Here is a 19,195-nt window from a genome sequence, read left to right as displayed (position 1 = left end):
TTTTGATAAGTAATCACCTCTTCAACATGTTTTGAATAAAACCTATTCAAGTGAACCAATTAACTTAAACCTTACCATTAGCAACAAGTCTCAAAGGGTAAGTACCTTGCGGCTTATTTGAGCCACATGCAATGCGCCATTGGGGTAAAAATAATCTGAAGGTACTCCTAAGTTTATCTAGAATACGGCAATGAATTGCAATCCTTATCATTCAAATTCTCAATTACTTAAATGGATTTTAATTGACGATTGCCCACTTAAAGATAATTTGTATGTTTATGATTTCCAACCACTTCAGATTACGAGAACGTTGTGAACCTACTTATAATCTCAATAAAAGTGAAAGTCACACATGCGGAAATGGCGGATAATAATAGTAAACCCAAGAAATAATAAAAGCACATAAGTTTAATCAAAAATCATTTATTTTTATAGTTCGTTTTGACAGACATAATTAAACCTAATTCGTTTGAATAATAAAAGTGCGAATTTGCATAGGATATAGTGTTACAACAAACTTTGATGCATCATCTAATCTATCGGCTTCCAATGATTTGTGCTGAGCAGTAGAGTATTCCACAGTTGAAGGTTTGTTTCCAGAGTTTTGGGCATGGAACTTAAATCGTTTCATTTCGCTTAGTGGCAAGTTACCATCCAAGGTGGTTTCCCTAATCGCAGCACCTCCCAAACTATCGAATATATCCCGGATGTTGAAGCTGATTACATTACTCTCCGATTTATCCAAGAAGTTTTCAAAGCGAATCAGAATTTCATTTTCCGTGAAGGACTCCAAAGTGAGGAGATGAACAGACTTGGGAAGATCATCAAAGTCGGGAATGGATTTAGTTGAAGCTTTTCCAGTTTCACCAGCTTTGCTGAAGAACTTCCAGAAAGGAAGGAATAGTTCCTTTTCGGCCTCACGTTCAGTAATAGTGTTTTTCTCCTCTACCAAATCGAGAACAAGGTATAGTTTTCCTCGGGCTATTAATCCTTTGCCATATTGCGTGTCATTCAGAGCTTCGCCCACTCCACCACCATCGTTGAAAAGATGGCGACGATGGATCAGCATCTCCAAGGCTCCATCCTCCAAACTAGCTCCTCCCTGAGAACGATCATTCAGCAGAACCAATCGCTTACTATCGTCCTGAAGAGCGATCCTTGAAGTTACTGGGTAAAAGTTTCCACTAACTGGTTGACGACTCAAATCAGCAACGAAATCCTCACGCTTATTCATTTCTCGCTTCATCATCTCTCGGCCATTGGAATCCGTGTAGAAGACTCCATTTGAGGAAATTCCACTCTTAAAGTTTGTGACAAACTCACTGCCCAAATTGTCATCGATAGGAATGGGACCAACCAACCATTCGAACTCGACGCGATTAACGTCCTCGTAAATGCGGATCACCTGCGAAACCCATTCGTTAACTTTCTGGTGGACTTCCTTGACCAATGCTCCTTGGTAAACCGTGAACTTGAAATCATCTTCAATAAGTTCGATATCGCCATCTTGGCGGAAAGTATATGCACAAGAAGTGTGAGTCTTGTAGAAGCCAAAGTTCTGTACAATATTCTCAGATACACCGTTCATTTCAATCGTCTTCAAGCGACCTGTTTGGTTGTCAATCACCAGTTTAATGAGCTGTGGGTAAAATAGTTTTAAAATATAATCATTTTCTTAACAATTTTTCAATACAAACTTACCGAACTTTCTACAACAGTTTCAGAATCATCACTTTCTCGAGGGTTAATTATTTTGATAGAAGAGGTTTGGCTGTTCTCGGAACTCTCGACCTTTTTGATGTAGTAACTTCCAATTTTATTCACTGTGGCTTTGAAAACCAATTCGTGCTGCGTGTTATTGGATCGGTATTCCAAATCCAAAACTTCTTTGGCAACTGGAACCACTTCGGAAGGAACGAGGTTTCCCTTTTCATTGGTAACTTGGTAGTTCTCTTCCTTTACGGGTATGCGCACATACTGAGTGGATTTGTGAGCCAGGGGATTGTACAAAGTCACAACCACGTTATCAGCTCCATCCTTGGTAAAAGCACACTCACTGATGTTCAACTTTAGACAACTTTCAAATTCCCCATTTGGCATGTTGGTCAGAATTCGCAGGGCATCTTTTGCATTGTTAGAGGCTCCCACAATAGCTTCGTACATCATTCGATCGTAATCATCTGAAACAGCTTGTTTTTCGGTTCCAGTAATTGCATCGTGATGCTGCATCACTCCCATCGTCTGCCTCAGATAGTCCAAGTCCTCATTGTGCTGTTCACTTGTCAGATTGGCAAAAACGGAGAGCTGTTTGGCGACCTGCAACATGTGATTACCATCCCGTTCAAATCTTTTCTGAGTTGGACGGGAAGTGAAGAAGCCGGTCCAGAAACTATTTTTTTCGTGGGCATAGGGAAAGAAGTCCTGAGTCTTATTTGGCCAGGACTCTAAACTCTGATGCAGGGAATTCAGATAGCAACTTGGGGTCGAATAGAAAATGTTGTACTTCGATCCAGAGGCTTGTCGCTCGTTAATGTACCTTGAAAAAAAAAAATTAACCTCTGATTTTATTGCCTGCCAACTCTTACTTGATCAGTTTGTCCATATTCTTGTAGTTGACTTTGGCATCCTCGTACTGGAAATCACCGCCCATGGGAACCATTATGTGGTTAGTGAGGTAATGCTCCGACATATTCTTTGCATAGGTGATAAAGTGATCTACCCTCTCTTCAACATTATTTTCTTCGCTATCCCCATCGATTATGGGTTCATCAGTGCATAGAATATCGAAGCAGAAGCCTGGAGTATCGGAGTAGAAATTATACAGCATTCCACTGAAAAGATTAACTCCACTCATCGATTCACTGGCATCCCAAATCATCTCCATAGTCAACTCTTCGAGGCGTGTGTCCTTGTCGTTATGATCCATTCGGGAAAAGAACTGGCCATCGTAGCCCATGTGAGCGAAGATTGCTGCCTGCTCGCGGGAGTGTCCAAAAGTATCGATCTGCCAACCAACTCGAGGCCGAGCACAGGAACCGAAGGTTTCGTTGAGGAACCTAATAAACGTTATATATTATTAGAAATTCTAGAGAAAAGACACCTTTACCATTTACTCACTTCAATCCCACTGTGAACTGATCAATCACACCCTGGTAGTTCACATCTGCCTCGTCATTCATGCTCCAAGCTCCACCGGTGAATTCAAATCGTCCCTCATTGACCAACTTTTTAACCACTTTCTTCATGGACTCCGACTGGACTTCCCACCATTTCGCAAAAAAAGGCGGTCTCCACTTGAATAAAGCGTCGCTGGGGATCCTGAAGGAGCTGAGACACCACACTATCCAATATGTACTGCACACCAGCATGATGAATTTTATTTAGATAACCATAGTAGGACTGATCAACCGTCTTAAGCCAACCAACATCATTGTGGGAGTGAGGAACCAAGTGGATGTTAACCATGTTTGGCTTAGTTGCAGGACATGACTACCGAAGTTAAAAAATAAAGAAATGGTTTCATGAACTTTAAATGATATTACTTACCTCATAGCCACAAACGGCCTGCGATTGTTTTACAAAGACCACCAATATTGTGGTCAGGAGAAAAATACGACCAAGATATGTCATCTTGTGTCATTAACAAGTACTGAATTCTTTTTTCCCCTGACTGCTGCTTTATAGGCTGCAAGTTCTTGGGTTTGGTGTGATAAGGAAAAATAAGATGGTCACTGTGATAAGGAAAATTAATTAGCAGCTCATTAAATACTTAGGACTCGGCAACTACCGTTCATTTCAATACTCCGACCCTCAATGTTGGTCTCATGATAAAGCAATTAGTCCACTTATTTATCTACCACTTCATAAGTTTTTTTTTGGCTTCTGTAATGCACTTGCAATCTTATCAATCAAGCCGCGTACTCAGTACAAATACCACCTGAATTTCTGTTAATTTTCTTATAGTTGTGTGGATTAAAAAGGATTTTGTTGTATGGTGATCGAAATCAAAAGACCTTAAGCACTAAATAAATACTGAATTAAAGATTTTTTTCTAAGTCTGTTTATATAAATTTTGTTAACTTCCCTGACATGCTCTAAAGAGCTAAAAAAATTATTATACTGATTAGCCACTTTAAGGAAAAGATAATTTTAGCAAATATTAATGTAATCTAAAATATTTACTATATTTAGTAATATAGTAAATATAATATAATATATATAATATAATATAATATTTAATATATTATTGTCATTCCGTAGGTATTGTTTCACTAATATACAGATTTTTATTATGTTTTAATATGTCAAATAAATATAAAAAGGATAGTGACAAAATATATCAGTTTCATTCAATTTTATTTAATCCAACTAAAGAATTATTCTGGTACATATTAATGTATTTATTTTATCTTGATGATGAATGTTCGGATTTGCATTGGGTACAAGGTGACAGCAAATTCAGAGGCATCTTGTGACTCATCAACTGCCATTGGCTTGTGCGAAGAGGTGTAGTACTCAGCTTCGGTTCCCATCGCTCCCGATCCCTCTGCGTGGAACTTGAATCGCTTCAAGTCACTGAGCGGCAGATTGCCATCCAAGGTGGTTTCACGGATTTCCACTCCGTTCAAGTACTCGAAGATCGGGTGAATGTTGAAGCTAACCACCTTGCCTTCGATGTGGTCCTTGAAGTTCTCCACACGCAGCAGAACCTCGTCATCGTTGAAGGGTTCCAGGGTAAGGAGGTGCACGGACTTGGGGAAATCATCGAAGCTGGGAACCGACTTGGCGGCAGCGGTGGTGCTTCCGGTGTTCTTGCTGAAGAACTTCCAAAGGGGCAGGTGGAACTCCTTCTCGGCTTCTCGCTCCGCGGAGGTGGATTCATCGGCAGCGTTCAGGATCAGGAAGACCTTGCCACGAGCGATCAACGGTTGTCCGTATTTTTGCTCGTCCAGGGTCTCAGACACTCCGTATCCATCATCGCGAACAAGACGGCGGTGCAACATGAGCTCAATTTGACCATCCTTCATGCTGGATCCTCCCTGAGCTCGGTCGTTTAAAACAGCAATGCGCTTGTTACTGTCCTGCAGAGCAATGCGGGATGTAATTGGGTAATAGTTTCCAGCAGTCGGCTGTCTATCCAGTTCTGGATTAAAGCCTTCACGCTTATCCTTTTCGCGCCTGATTAACTCACGACCATTGGAGTCAGTGTAAAATACGCCATTGGAATCGATTTCACTACTAAAGGTAATGACCACTTCAGTACCAAACTCTTCTTCAATTGGAATGGGGCCAACCAGCCACTCGAACTCCACAATGTTTTTCTTTTCGTAGATTCGGATGACTTGCGAGACGTGATCGTTGAATTTCTGGTGGACTTCCTTGACCAAGGCGCCTTCGTAAACAGTAAACTCGACTCCATCTTCCTGGATGACGAAGTCTCCTTGGTTGTACTGACGGAAGACATAAGCACCAGAGTCATATGTTCTATAAGCACCATAGCTCTGCTCAATATTCTCAGAGACTCCGTTCATCTCAACCCGCTTCAGAAGACCAGTTTTGTTGTCCAGCACCAATTTGACAAGCTAATGGAGATACAAACCGAAGAGTTTCGTGACGGAAATTGGGGGTTTAATATAATGCGTACTTACCGATGTCTGGACAACTGTCTCTTCGTCGTCAAAGGTTTGAGCATTGGGTTTTTGCCTTAAGAGCACTATCAGTGCTGTCAACCCTCTTGATATAGTAGTTGGCGATCTTGTTGACTGAAGCCTTGAAGACCAGCTCGTGCTGAGTGTCGTTGTTGCGGAACTCCAGAGCCAAGACTTGCCAAGGAACTGGAACAACTTCGGAGGCCACCACGCGACCCTTCTCATCGGTAACCTGATAGTTCTCGTTCTTGACGGGTACTCGCACATACTGCTCGGTGGTGTGGGCCAAGGGGTTGTACAGGGTCACCACCACGTTGTCGGCACTGTCCTTGGTGAAGGCGCACTCGCTGATGTTCAGCTGCAGGCAGCTCTCGAATTCTCCGTTGGGCAGGTTGGTCAGCTTGCGAAGTGCATCGCCGGCAGTGTTGACTCCTCCGACGATAGCGTCGTACAGGATGCGATCGTAGTCGTCAGACACGTGTTGCTTCTCGGTTCCGGTGATGGCATCGTGGTGCTGCATGACACCCATGATCTCGCGGAGGTACTCGAGGTCCTGCTTCTGTTGCTCGCTGTTCAACCCTGCGAAAGTACTCAGCTGCTTCGCCACCTGAAGAACGTGGTTTCCATCACGCTCGAAACGTTTTTGGGTGGGACGAGATGTGTAGTAACCAGTCCAAAAGCTGTTTGAGTCACTGGCATAGGGGAAAAAGTCCAGGGTCTTGTTGGGGTAGGACTGCACACTCTTATGAACAGAATTTAGGTAGCAGGCCGGTGTAGAGTAGAATATGTTGTACTTAGATCCACTGGACTGACGTTCGTTGATGTACCTTTTAAATGTAAGTATACAGTTGGTAAAATAGATATCACAAAGAACTAAATCCTTATTTCTTACTTGATCAGTTTGTCCATATTCTTGAAGTTAACCTCGGCATCTTCGTACTGGAAGTCACCACCCATGGGGATCATAATGTGGTTCGTCCGGAACTTTTCGGCAACCTGGGCAGCATAGGCAATGAAATCGTCCACTCTGGACTTGACATTATTGTCGTAGCTATCGCCATCAATAATTGGGTCGTCACTGCAATGCACATCAAAGCAAAATCCAGGGGTATCCCAGTAAAAGGTGTACAGTAGTCCCGTGAAGAGTTTGACGTCGCTCAGAGTCTCACTGGCATCCCAAACCATTTCAAGCTCAAGATCGATCATTCGCCTACCCTTATCGTTGTGGTCCATGCGGGAAAAGAATTCACCATCGTATCCCATTTGGGCGTAGAGAGAAGCCTGCTCACGGGAGTGACCAAAGGGATCGATTTGCCAACCGACACGGGGACGTCCACAAACTCCAAAGGTATCATCCAGGAATCTGTTATTAAAAAGTAATTTTCAGACTTGGAAAGACTCTACCCCACCAATGCATACTTCAATCCAACTGTGAACTGATCGATCACACTCTGGTAGTTCACGGCTGCTTCATCGTTCATGCTCCATGCTCCGTTGGTGAACTGAAGACGACCTTCGTTGACCAGTTTCTTGACAATTGACCTGACGGTCTCCGACTGTTCGTCCCACCACTTGGAAAAGAACGATGTCTCCACTTGGATAAAACGACGAGCGGGATCCTTGATCAGCTCGGCAATTACTGTGTCGATTATGTACTGGACTCCAGCGTGCTGAATGTTGTTCCTGTGGCCATAAAAGTATTGATCAACCGTCTTCAGCCAGCCCACATCGTCGTGGGAGTGGGGTACCAAGTGAATGTTGACCATGTTTGCCTTGGTCTCATGACAAGACTGCAAACCGCCAATATTGTATCCTTGAGATTCCAATTAAATATGGTTGTTCTTACCTCATAGCCACAAACAGCTTGAACTGACTTTGCTTGGATTGCCAAAAGGGCAACGCAAAGGACGATGCCCAGATACTTCATTGTCGGATCCCTTGCTCGATGAACGGACTTTCCCAAGCAACTTCAGGCGACTGAATTTTTCATATTCAAAAACAGGCTATATATAGTGGGACTCTCTTGGGGTCATGGATTGTTGATAAGAAATCGGTCCTATCTCGGATAAGAAAACTAGGAAGCTTTAAAGCCAAATATGGGTTCCAAAAATACATTATGAATGATGAATACGTTTTAAAACTCATGCCGTACATGAAACCATACGAAGAGTACCCTCTTGAAATAAGTGGTGATTATCAAAACGTATATCTAAATGAGCCCCTATATAGAGTGATTCTGTTTTGACGGAGTTGCAGTGCTTATCAGTAGATTAGTCAAATCGATTTTTATAACCGATTGCATATTAGCATTTCTTTTAATTGTTTTATAAGTTTTATGGATTTGTACTGAAAGTTATCGACTTCTGACAAGTGGAAAGTGGGGAAATCCGACCCACGGGGACCAAATACTACTCCACTGTATTTGGTCAGTTAAACATTGAATTAATCTAAAGCCAACAAAGAACTTATTCCCAATTGAGAAGCTATACATAGTAGAGTTGCCTAGGAAGGTATCTGATAGCGGAAATATAAATTTTGTAATTGCTGCAAGCCTTCTTATAAAAACAAAAATCTCACGATATACATTTTGAGGGATTTGATTACTTTTAGCATGTGCACTTTAAAAATAGATTTTAAGTTGTATAACTGTGCATGCATTGAGCTTTTCAGTGTTTTTAAATTGGGGTATAAATCGATTAAATGTTTATCTACGTTTGGTTTTTTACAATCCTAGAGCCAATGCCACCAAGCAAAATGGGTTAAGGTAATTTATATTCGAGTTCTTCCTTTTAAAACATTAACAGCTGCTTCATATTGGTGGGGTAGTCCCCTAAATATTAAGATTGAATCAGTAAACGAATTTCTCAAAATATTTTTGTTAATTAGCTTTTTTCTTTATTCTTGTAGAGATCATTTATCTGATCTAATTGAATTACTTAATCTTAATTATAAAAGTTCGAATCTGCATTGGGTACAATGTCACAGCGAATTCGGAGGCATCCTGCGTCTGATTGGCTGACAGTGGCTTGTGGGCCGAGGTGTAGTACTCAGGCTCTGATCCCCTAGCTCCCGAACCCTCAGCGTGGAACTTGAATCGCTTCAAGTCACTGAGTGGCAGACTGCCATCCAAGGTGGTTTCACGGATTTCCACTCCGTTCAAGTACTCGAAGATCGGGTGAATGTTGAAGCTAACCACTTTGCCTTCGATGTGATCCTTGAAGTTCTCCACACGCAGCAGCACCTCGTCATCGTTGAAGGGCTCCAGGGTGAGCAGATGGACCGACTTGGGGAAATCATCGAAGCTGGGAACTGACTTGGCGGCAGCGGTGGTGCTTCCGGTGTTCTTACTGAAGAACTTCCAAAGGGGCAGGTGGAACTCCTTCTCGGCTTCTCGCTCCGCGGAGGTGGATTCATCGGCAGCGTTCAGGATCAGGAAGAGCTTACCACGAGCAATTAAAGGCTGTCCGTATTTCTGTTCGTTCAAGGTCTCATCCACTCCGTATCCATCATCACGAACAAGACGACGATGCAACATGAGTTCAATTTGGCCGTCCGTCATGCTGGATCCTCCTTGAGCTCGGTCATTCAAAACGGCAATGCGCTTGTTACTGTCCTGCAGAGCAATGCGGGATGTAATTGGGTAATAGTTTCCGGAGGTTGGCTGCACTGCAAGTTCGGGGGAGAAGTCCTCGCGCTTGTCCTTCTCACGTCTGATCAACTCACGACCATTGGAGTCAGTGTAAAAGACGCCATTGGAAGCAATTTCACTGCTAAAGACTGAAACAACTTCAAATCCAAAATCGTCTTCAACTGGGACGGGGCCAACCAGCCACTCGAACTCCACAATGTTTTTCTTTTCGTAGATTCGAATGACCTGCGAGATGTAATCATTGAATTTCTGGTGGACTTCCTTGACCAAGGCTCCTTCGTAGACAGTAAACTCGACTCCATCTTCCTGGATGACGAAGTCTCCTTGGTTGTACTGGCGGAAGACATAGGCACCAGAGTCGTAGGTCCTGTAAACTCCATAGCTCTGCTCAATATTCTCAGAGACTCCGTTCATTTCAATCCGCTTCAGAAGTCCAGTTTTGTTGTCGAGCACCAATTTGACAAGCTAATGGAGAAAGAAACAGAAGAGGCTAGTAAAAAAACTTGTTAATTAACTATAATAGTGTTTACCGAAGTCTGAACAACTGTCTCTTCGTCATCAAAGGTCTGAGTGTTGGTTTTCTTAATAGCGAGGGTCCTGGTCTCTCCACTGTCGACCTTCTTGATGTAATAGCTAGCGATCTTGTTTACGGAAGCTTTGAAGACCAGTTCGTGCTGAGTGTCGTTGTTGCGGAACTGCAGAGCCAAGACTTGCCAAGGAACTGGAACAACTTCGGAGGCCACCACGCGACCTTTCTCATCGGTAACCTGGTAGTTCTCGTTCTTGACGGGTACTCGCACATACTGCTCGGTGGTGTGGGCCAGGGGGTTGTACAGGGTCACCACCACGTTGTCGGCACTGTCCTTGGTGAAGGCGCACTCGCTGATGTTCAACTGCAGGCAGCTCTCGAATTCTCCGTTGGGCAGGTTGGTGAGCTTGCGAAGAGCATCGCCGGCAGTGTTGACTCCTCCAACGATGGCATCGTACAGAAGGCGATCATAATCATCGGACACGTGCTGCTTTTCGGTTCCGGTGATGGCATCGTGATGCTGCATGACACCCATGATCTCACGGAGGTACTCGAGGTCTTCCTTTTGCTGCTCGCTGTTCAACTCGGCGAAAGCACTCAGCTGCTTCGCCACCTGAAGAACGTGGTTTCCATCGCGTTCAAAACGCTTCTGGGTGGGACGAGATGTGTAGTAACCAGTCCAAAAGCTGTTGGTATCACTGCCATAGGGAAAAAAGTCCAGAGTTTTGTTGGGGTAGGACTGCACACTCTGGTGCACGGAGTTAAGATAACAAGCTGGTGTAGAGTAGATAATGTTGTACTTAGATCCACTGGACTGACGCTCGTTGACGTACCTGAAATTGAAGGATAAGCAATTGTTTTAAGAGGAGCTCCCCGAAAACCCTTTGTATTTCTTACTTTATTAGTTTGTCCATGTTCTTGAAGTTAACTTCAGCATCCTCGTACTGGAAGTCACCACCCATAGGGATCATGATGTGGTTCGTGCGGAACTTTTCGGCAACTTGGGCAGCGTAGGCGATGAAATCGTCTACTCTAGACTTGACATTGTTGTCGTAGCTATCGGTATCAATAATCGGATCATCGCTGCAGTGCACATCAAAGCAGAATCCAGGAGTATCCCAGTAGAATGTGTATAGGAGTCCAGTGAAAAGCTTGACGTCGCTCAGTGACTCACTGGCATCCCAAACCATCTCCAAAGCAAGGTCGTTCATCCGCCTACCCTTGTCGTTGTGGTCCATGCGGGAAAAAAATTCACCATCGTATCCCATTTGAGCGTAGAGAGAAGCCTGCTCACGGGAGTGACCAAAGGGATCGATTTGCCAGCCAACTTTGGGACGTCCACAGACTCCAAAGGTATCATCCAGGAATCTGTTATTAAACCGGCGTGTTAAAAGTTGTCAGGACTCAACCCCATCTTTACATACTTCAATCCAACTGTGAACTGATCGATCACACTCTGGTAGTTTACGGCAGCCTCATCGTTCATGCTCCAGGCTCCGTTGGTGAACTGAAGGCGACCCTCATTGACCAGCTTCTTGACAATTGATCTTACGGTTTCCGACTGTTCGTCCCACCACTTGGAGAAGAAGGAGGTCTCCACCTGGATGAAGCGTCGATCGGAATTTTTGATCAGCTCGGAAATCACGGTGTCGATGATGTACTGGACTCCTGCGTGCTGAATGTTGTTCCTGTGGCCGTAGTAGTACTGGTCAACCGTCTTCAGCCAGCCCACATCGTCGTGGGAGTGGGGCACCAAGTGGATGTTGATCATGTTCGACTTGGTCGGATGACATGACTGCAAACCAACGAAACTGTATCCTTGAGATTCCTATTATATATTTTTTTCTTACCTCATAACCACAAACAGCTTGAGTTGACTTAGCTTGAATTGCCAAAAGGGCAACGCAAAGGACGATGCCCAGGTATTTCATTGTAGGATTTGCCGGATTGCCAGTTCGATGTAACTAGTTGCTCCAACTCAGGAACACAACTGACTTTTTCACTTTCAAAAACTGCGCTTTTTATAACTAAGATTTTTGATAAGCAATCGGTACTTGAGCTTATCTTGGATTAGGTAAACTCAAGCATGCTTAAAAATCAATTAGGTGTAATTCAACAATAATTGTTTGTTGACGTTTTCTTTTTAAAAAACGTGTTGTACATACAATCATTGCCAACCCACCTTTTTGGAACCACTGTTTATAATCAAACCTTTATCTTAATATGCTCCTATAAAAGTTGCTTCTGTTTTGACAGAGTTGCATTACTTATCTGTAGATTAGTCAAATCAATTTTTAATTGGCGATTGAAAATGAATAATGTTTATGGATTTGTACTGGTATTATCGGGTAATACTTGCCCTGAAAATTCATTGATTAAGTATAGATTAGAAATTGAAAGCCCCACGCAGAGTGTAAGTGATGAGCTATAGTAAAGTCCGAGGCTAACGATAAATTAATCCAAAACCAACAAGGTACTTAAGGTGACCTGGTTCTCGCTCAGTAACAAAACAATTTTACAATAACCGGAATTCGTTGTTTCCGTTATCAAAGTTCAAGTGAACTTTAGAAAGTTAACAAGTTGCGTTCCAAACAGTTGTATGCTATTTTTTTGAAAAAACCTAAGGTTGTTTCTAAAATCGAGAACGGCGAGTTTAGGTAACGGGCGCTAACCTTTGGGAAAGTTAAAGACCTTTTGCGGAACCACTTAATGGTGATCCACTTTAAAAGCAGTCTCTTTCTCGACCGGTAATAATTTTGTCACACTAATCACGCCAAGCTAACATCTAAATCATCATAAGTCGTCCGCAAAAAAAATAAACAATATAACAATAGTCAATCGCACTTATCATCAGATAGCCGTTAATCGTTTACCAGTTGAAGGCGTGGCAAGATTTTAGTATAAATTGTGCTGCCTTGGTATGTAAACTAGCTTTTGAGTTTTTAAGAAATACCTACTATTCAACAAATAAAGTATTCTCTTTAAAAATGCCGTTTTTCTTTCATTGACATGCAATTAATGTTGTTGTCGCTTCAAAAAACGAATTAAAAGATGTGCAATATCCTTTTTTTAAGTAATCCAGATTTTATTATATTTTACAAAATGAACAATAATACAAAATAATATTAAAGCTAATTATCGCGGCGAGCACTAGCAACAAGGCCTTCAGAAATCTTCTTCAAAATCTTCAAAAATTTATAGATTTTATTAATATTGGGAATGGATATTAAGAGATGGGATGATGGAAGGGAATTTGGGAAATGGAGTTTCCTAATACTTGCTAATCTTGGGAAGATGTCTGACAAGTGGGTGGTGGACAGAATTTGTCCACAAAGTTGGCAGTTAGGCTAATCCAGATTACTTAATAAATATTTCCCAAAAATATGATAAATTTTTTTATACATTGAATTTATTCAGTTTACTATTTACATTTCGTGAAATACTGTTTTGAGAACTTTGGTTTACTCTGTCTTAATAATGAAAGTGCGGATCTGCATCGGGTGCAGGGTGACGCTGAAGTCGGAGGCTTCCTGGGACTTCTCGGCGGCCAAAGGCTTGTGGGAAGTAGTGTAGTACTCGACTTCGCTGGGCCTCTGTCCTGCGCTGTCGTGGTGGAACTTGAATCGCTTCATGTCGCTCAAGGGCAGGTTGCCGTCCAAAGTGGTTTCGCGAATGCTAACTCCGTTCAAGTACTCGAAGATCGGGTGAATGTTGAAGCTGACCACCTTGCCTTCGGTGTGGTCCAGGAAGTTCTCCACGCGCAGCAGCACCTCGTCATCGTTGAAGGGCTCCAGGGTGAGCAGATGGACCGACTTGGGGAAGTCCTCGAAGCTGGGAACCGACTTGGCGGCAGCGGTGGTGCTTCCGGTGTTCTTGCTGAAGAACTTCCAGAAGGGCAGGTGGATTTCCTTCTCGGCCTCGCGCTCAGCAGTGGAGGAGGTGGTCTCGTCGGCGGGGCTGAGGATCAGGTAGACCTTGCCGCGGGCAATCATGGGCTGGCCGTACTTCTCCTCGTTCAGGGTCTCTCCCACTCCGTAACCATCATCGCGGACGAGACGGCGGTGCAACATGAGCTCCATCTGTCCATCAATCATGCTGGCTCCTCCCTGGGCACGATCGTTCAGGAGGGCAAGGCGCTTCTTGCTGTCCTGCAGAGCAATGCGAGAGGTAACTGGATAGTAGTTAGCAGCAGTTGGCTGCCTGTCCAAGCCAGGAGTGAAGTTTTCACGCTGGTCCTTAATGCGCTTGATCATCTGACGACCGTTGGAGTCGGTGTAGGATACGCCATTGTTGGCAATGGTGCTGTTGACGATAAAGACCACCTCCCTGCCGAACTCCTCCTCCCTCTCGATGGGTCCAACCTGCCACTCGAACTCCACGAGGTTCCTGCCCTCGTAGATGCGGATGACCTGGGAGACGTACTCGCTGAACTGCTGGTGGATCTCCTTCACCAGAGCTCCATCGTAAACGGTGAACTCGACGCCCTCGTACTGGACGACGAAGTCAGCCTGGTGGTATTGACGGAAGATGTAGGCACCGGAGTCGTAGGTCCTGTAGACACCGTAGCTCTGGTCAATGTTCTCGGAGACTCCGTTCATCTCGACGGTCTTCAGCAGACCAGTCTTGTTGTCAATCACCAATTTGACTTGCTATTGAAGGTAATACAATTTATGTTAGATTGCTTACTAAAATAGTACGATTTGCTAACTTACCGAGGTCTGCACAACAGTCTCTCCCTCAACTTCGTCGTCGAAGGTCTCAGTAGCGTTCTTCAAATCGAAAACCTTCTTGAAACGGCTGGGAACCTCTTCAACGGTCTTGACGGACTTCTTGGGTGAAGTGAGCACGACGGTGTTCCTGCTTTCTCCACTGTCGACCTTCTTGATGTAGTAGTTGGCGATCTTGTTGACGGAAGCCTTGAAGACCAGTTCGTGCTGAGTGTCGTTGTTGCGGAACTCCAGAGCCAGGACCTGCCAGGCGACTGGAACCACTTCAGAGGCCACAACGCGACCCTTCTCATCGGTAACCTCGTAGTTCTCGTTCTTCACAGGCACACGGACGTACTGGGTGGAGGTGTGGGCCAGGGGGTTGTACAGGGTCACCACCACGTTGTCGGCACTGTCCTTGGTGAAGGCGCACTCGCTGATGTTCAGCTGCAGGCAGCTCTCGAACTCTCCGTTGGGCAGGTTGGTCAGCTTGCGCAGACCAGCTTGGGCGGTGTTGACTCCACCGAGGATGGCGTCGTACAGGATGCGATCGTAGTCGTCGGACACGTGCTGCTTCTCGGTTCCGGTGATGGCATCATGGTGCTGCATCACTCCCATGATCTCGCGGAGGTACTCGAGGTCCTGCTTCTGCTGCTCGCCAGTCAACTCGGCGAAGACACTCAGTTGCTTGGCCACCTGGAGGATGTGGTTGCCATCGCGCTCGAAACGCTTCTGGGTGGGACGAGAGGTGAAGTAGCCGGTCCAGTAGCTGTTGTCATCGCTGCCGTAGGGGAAGAAGTCCTGGGTCTTGTTGGGCCAGGTCTGGAGTCCCTCGTGCACGGAGTTCAGGTAGCAGGCGGGGGTGGAGTAGAACAGGTTGAAGGTGGAGCCCTCAGACTGACGCTCGTTGACGTACCTAAGATGAACAATAAATATAAGCATCCAAAAGGTAGTTACCCAATCTTATTAACTCACTTGATAAGTTTGTCCATGTTCTTGAAGTTGACCTGGGCATCTTCGTACTGGAAATCGTCTCCCATGGGGATCATGATGTGGTTGGAGCGGTAGTGCTTGGCGACCTCAGTCACGTAGCTGAGGAAGTCATCCACGCGGGACTTGACGTTGTTGTCGTAGCTCTTGGTGTCGATGATCGGATCGTCACCGCAGTGGACATCGAAGCAGTAGCCGGGAGGAGCCGAGTAGTGACGGTACAGCAGGCCAGTGAAGATCTCATCGTTGGACAGCGAGTCACTGGCATCCCAGATCATCTCCATGCCCAAGTTGTCGATACGATCGTTCTTGTCGCGGTGATCCATGCGGGCGAAGAACTCTCCATCGAATCCCATCTGAGCGAAGATCGAGGCCTGCTCACGGGAATGACCGAAGGGATCGATCTGCCAACCGATGCGGGGACGAGCGCAGGAGCCGAAGGTGTCATCCAAGAATCTGATTTAGAACAATAACCTTTTAGCCTCTGAATGTTATTCTTCTTGCTGGTCATCTCTTACTTCAATCCCAGGGTGAACTGATCGATCACACTCTGGTAGTTAACGGCAGCCTCATCGTTCATGCTCCAAGCTCCACCGGTGAACTCCAGACGACCCTCGTTGACCAGTTTCTTCACCACCTGCTTCACGGTCTCCGACTGCTCGGCCCACCACTTGGCGAAGAAGGAGGTCTCCACCTGGATGAAGCGACGGGAGGGGTCCTTGATCAGCTCAGCGACCACGGTATCAATGATGTACTGCACACCAGCGTGCTGGATGTTGCTCCTGTGGCCATAGAAGTACTGATCGACGGTCTTCAGCCAGCCGACGTCGTCATGAGAGTGGGGAACCATGTGGATGTTGATCATGTTGGCCTTGGTTTTGGGACATGCCTGAAAAAATAGTATGAATATTAAGTACTTTCTTTTGGTATCAGAAATATTAATAGAACAAAATTTAAAAGAAATGGAAAGGGGTTTCCCATTTTGATTTTAATTTTTTTTTTTTTTTTTGGTTTAAAATACTAGGAATTGCATAATAAATAAGGAAATTGAATATTGAACGATCGATCTCCGAAAAATCAATTTCTCTTCTCTATTCTTTTCATAAATCACTTTTTTCGAATTTCACATCCTTTTTCACTGTTAAATATTTGTGGTTATTCCATCCTGGTTTCACTTCTCACCTCGTATCCACAAGCCTCCTCAGATGGCCTCACACTGAGGGCCAAAAGGGCGACAAAGAGCACAATGCCGCACAGATATTTCATGGCGACGACTTTCCAATTTCTTTTCGAACTGAACGCAGTATCGATTCGAGCACAGAACTGGCTTTCAGAAGAAATTGGCCCGGCTTTTATAGGATGGCCCCACACGGGTTTCGGCTCGATAAGTAATCACTTTAGACCCTCAAGAGGCTTGTGCTCTGGCTTAGGGCCAATAAAACGGTTTAACGATAACCGAAAGCTTAGGGAAATGCTGATTACTTCACTACGAAGTTCAAGTTCAGTGTATTTGCCAGCGATCGCCATTCAATGCGTGCGAGGTGTGGAAATTAAGTTCCGGGAATTCATTAATAAATCACCAGAAAATCTAGTTTGAATCGAAAGTGTATTATCATGATGTATGTCCTTGAGGTATGAATTCATCTTAGGGAATAAGAAAAGTCGTCGGGGGCTATATAAGGGCTATAGGGTGGCTCCGGTAACGTTGGAATGCCCTTGCTCGCCAAGAACTCACGCACAACCGATGGACCGATTGGATCAGCACTTCAGAGAAATACGCATAAAACACAAACGTGTGATCGACTTCAAACTTTCATTTGAATTGAAGAAAGGTCACTGCCCTCTACAGTCTGGCCTTTTCTAATTATAATTAAATTCCCGGAACTTTATTGCCACACCTCGTATAGTAATTGGTATCTAAATTGGCTCTAATCGCTGCCATGCGATTAGTAAAATGAGCTCCCATTGACGCGGTGATTACGCGATGGTAATTCTTATACCAAGTTTATTAATTTGTACTAAGGTCTAGAGCTGAAAATTAATTCATGCAGATTACGACCATTCAGACCCCAAACGAGTTGCTGATACTAAGTGGGCTAAAGGTCTATTTTAGAATTTTTAATAGCCCTTAAGGCGACCATAAGTACCTGATTACCCCAAGTGTTTAGTGTTTTGAATATTAGGACCACATGGAAATGTTATGAACTGCTTATCAATGATGTTTATAGGTAATTATTAATCGCATTCATTTAAGAGTTTTGTTTTCGACTAGAAAAAGGGTTTTCTACAAGGTTTAACAAATTGTAAAAACACTACACAAAATACATTTTATTAGAATGTAATGCAGTGGGCAGTAAGCTTTGCATCATTGAATGGACAGGCAGAGGAAATATACTTGATTCATGCAAATCCCAAGAGGGACACCATTTTTTTGAAGAGAGCATTGAAGAACGCAATGATCGCCGGCACTAGACGCCCCAAACTGAACCAAGGCATTCGATGAGTTGACCGTCTGGAGGGACGAAAGATGATCCATGCCGGATCGCCATCATCCGATGGCTGTGGAATGACATGGAGTCCATCGCCAGCAGCAGTTAGATCAATGGGAGGTTCCTCAGGATTTTCTGGTGGCGAGGGCACCACCTGAAAGTCGCTATTCACTTCGTGCGGATTCATCTGTTGCAAAGAAACAATTTCCAGATTAGGTTCATTGAAATGCTCCTCGAATTCCTCTTGGCTCAGAAATCCCCCCACGTATTCCCAGTGTCGGTAAAGCTCAGCGGGAATGCCCATAATGTACAGATACGGGGCTCCAATCTCTACGAGTTCTTCCATAGTCTTTGTATAGCTTTTACTTTTTACTAAGAATTTAGCAATCAATGTGTACGGATTTTGTTTCTTACACCTTTATTTACTATCGAAAGTATGAGTAAAAGGAAACTGAGATCTGTCTTGAAACAAACATTAGTAGTTAGTGACCTAAGCTTTTAAATTTTAAATTTATAAAGAAAATATTTGATAAAAAACTCATTTCCCTATTATTTCTTTCTTATATGTAACAACCCAAATCCAGTGCACAAATAAAAAACCAGTACGAACTCAATGAGATAAATTTTATTCAACTTTTAATGAGTCTGCCGACCATATAAAGATTTATTTTTTAATGAAGCAAAAACGGCAATTATGCCGCACATTCGTATTTATGTACATATCCCTTTTTGCACCCAACACTATTGCGAATGGCGATGATTGCATAAAATCGCTTAAATGCAAAACTCATTAAAATAATTGCAAAATGCAAAAGTATAACAAACTCATGGAAGTCGACGTCCCAGGCGAAGAGACCAGACCGCCGGAAAACAGTGAGTACAGTAAACACATCGTACGGCACACACTCATTAAACCAACCATAAATAATTAACAAAACAATTTATTTTCAAGGATATGGGCGGGGTGGCGGGCGGGTGGAGCCGGGCTCAGTCTATAATTGCGTTGCATTATCCCTTCAGCCAGTGACTCTACACTGCATGCACTCGCGTATGCAAACTTCAAAGCTCATTTATGAGGCCGCTTGTCTGCGCCGATGCCAAGATGAAAAGCCAAAAAGTACAAAAAATGGGGGATATGTGTGCAAAAACAGGAAAAAAAAGCAGAACGAGAGAGAGAGATGAGA

General features: G+C 44.1%; 5 protein-coding genes across 5 annotated transcripts; all 5 read right to left on the bottom strand.

Annotated features, from left to right (window-relative positions):
• Positions 1-460: 460 nt before the first annotated feature.
• On the bottom strand, positions 461-3,630 carry LOC108098712 (lysosomal alpha-mannosidase). Its single transcript, XM_017201827.2, is given in 6 exon segments — positions 461-1,639; positions 1,702-2,536; positions 2,586-3,056; positions 3,118-3,281; positions 3,283-3,489; positions 3,547-3,630. Coding segments are annotated over 6 exon segments (2,940 nt in total).
• Positions 3,631-4,339: 709 nt separating this feature from the next.
• On the bottom strand, positions 4,340-7,420 carry LOC108098736 (lysosomal alpha-mannosidase-like). The gene is given in 5 exon segments (XM_017201866.2): positions 4,340-5,582; positions 5,649-5,691; positions 5,693-6,475; positions 6,541-7,011; positions 7,068-7,420. Coding segments are annotated over 5 exon segments (2,826 nt in total). The 5' UTR covers positions 7,415-7,420; the 3' UTR covers positions 4,340-4,400.
• Positions 7,421-8,518: 1,098 nt separating this feature from the next.
• Positions 8,519-11,798, bottom strand: LOC108098735 (lysosomal alpha-mannosidase). The gene is made up of 5 exons (XM_017201865.2): positions 11,677-11,798; positions 11,251-11,621; positions 10,724-11,194; positions 9,828-10,659; positions 8,519-9,762 (listed from the first exon to the last, which is right to left on the bottom strand). Exons 1-5 carry the CDS (start codon positions 11,755-11,757, stop codon positions 8,581-8,583), a joined length of 2,937 nt encoding a protein of 978 aa, XP_017057354.2. The 5' UTR covers positions 11,758-11,798; the 3' UTR covers positions 8,519-8,580.
• Positions 11,799-13,217: 1,419 nt separating this feature from the next.
• On the bottom strand, positions 13,218-17,097 carry LOC108098733 (lysosomal alpha-mannosidase). Its single transcript, XM_017201864.2, has 5 exons — positions 16,705-17,097; positions 16,041-16,411; positions 15,508-15,978; positions 14,539-15,448; positions 13,218-14,475 (listed from the first exon to the last, which is right to left on the bottom strand). Exons 1-5 carry the CDS (start codon positions 16,786-16,788, stop codon positions 13,288-13,290), a joined length of 3,024 nt encoding a protein of 1,007 aa, XP_017057353.1. The 5' UTR covers positions 16,789-17,097; the 3' UTR covers positions 13,218-13,287.
• Positions 17,098-17,830: 733 nt separating this feature from the next.
• Positions 17,831-18,479, bottom strand: LOC108098720. Its single transcript, XM_017201839.2, has one exon. The coding sequence runs from the start codon at positions 18,355-18,357 to the stop codon at positions 17,923-17,925; it is 435 nt and encodes a 144-aa protein (XP_017057328.1). The 5' UTR covers positions 18,358-18,479; the 3' UTR covers positions 17,831-17,922.
• Between the last annotated feature and the right edge of the window lie 716 nt (positions 18,480-19,195).

The sequence above is a fragment of the Drosophila ficusphila genome, unplaced genomic scaffold (assembly GCF_018152265.1).
Source record: "Drosophila ficusphila isolate 14025-0441.05 unplaced genomic scaffold, ASM1815226v1 contig_787, whole genome shotgun sequence".
Lineage (NCBI taxonomy): Eukaryota > Metazoa > Arthropoda > Insecta > Diptera > Drosophilidae > Drosophila > Drosophila ficusphila.
This window is presented reverse-complemented; position numbering and strand designations above follow the sequence as displayed.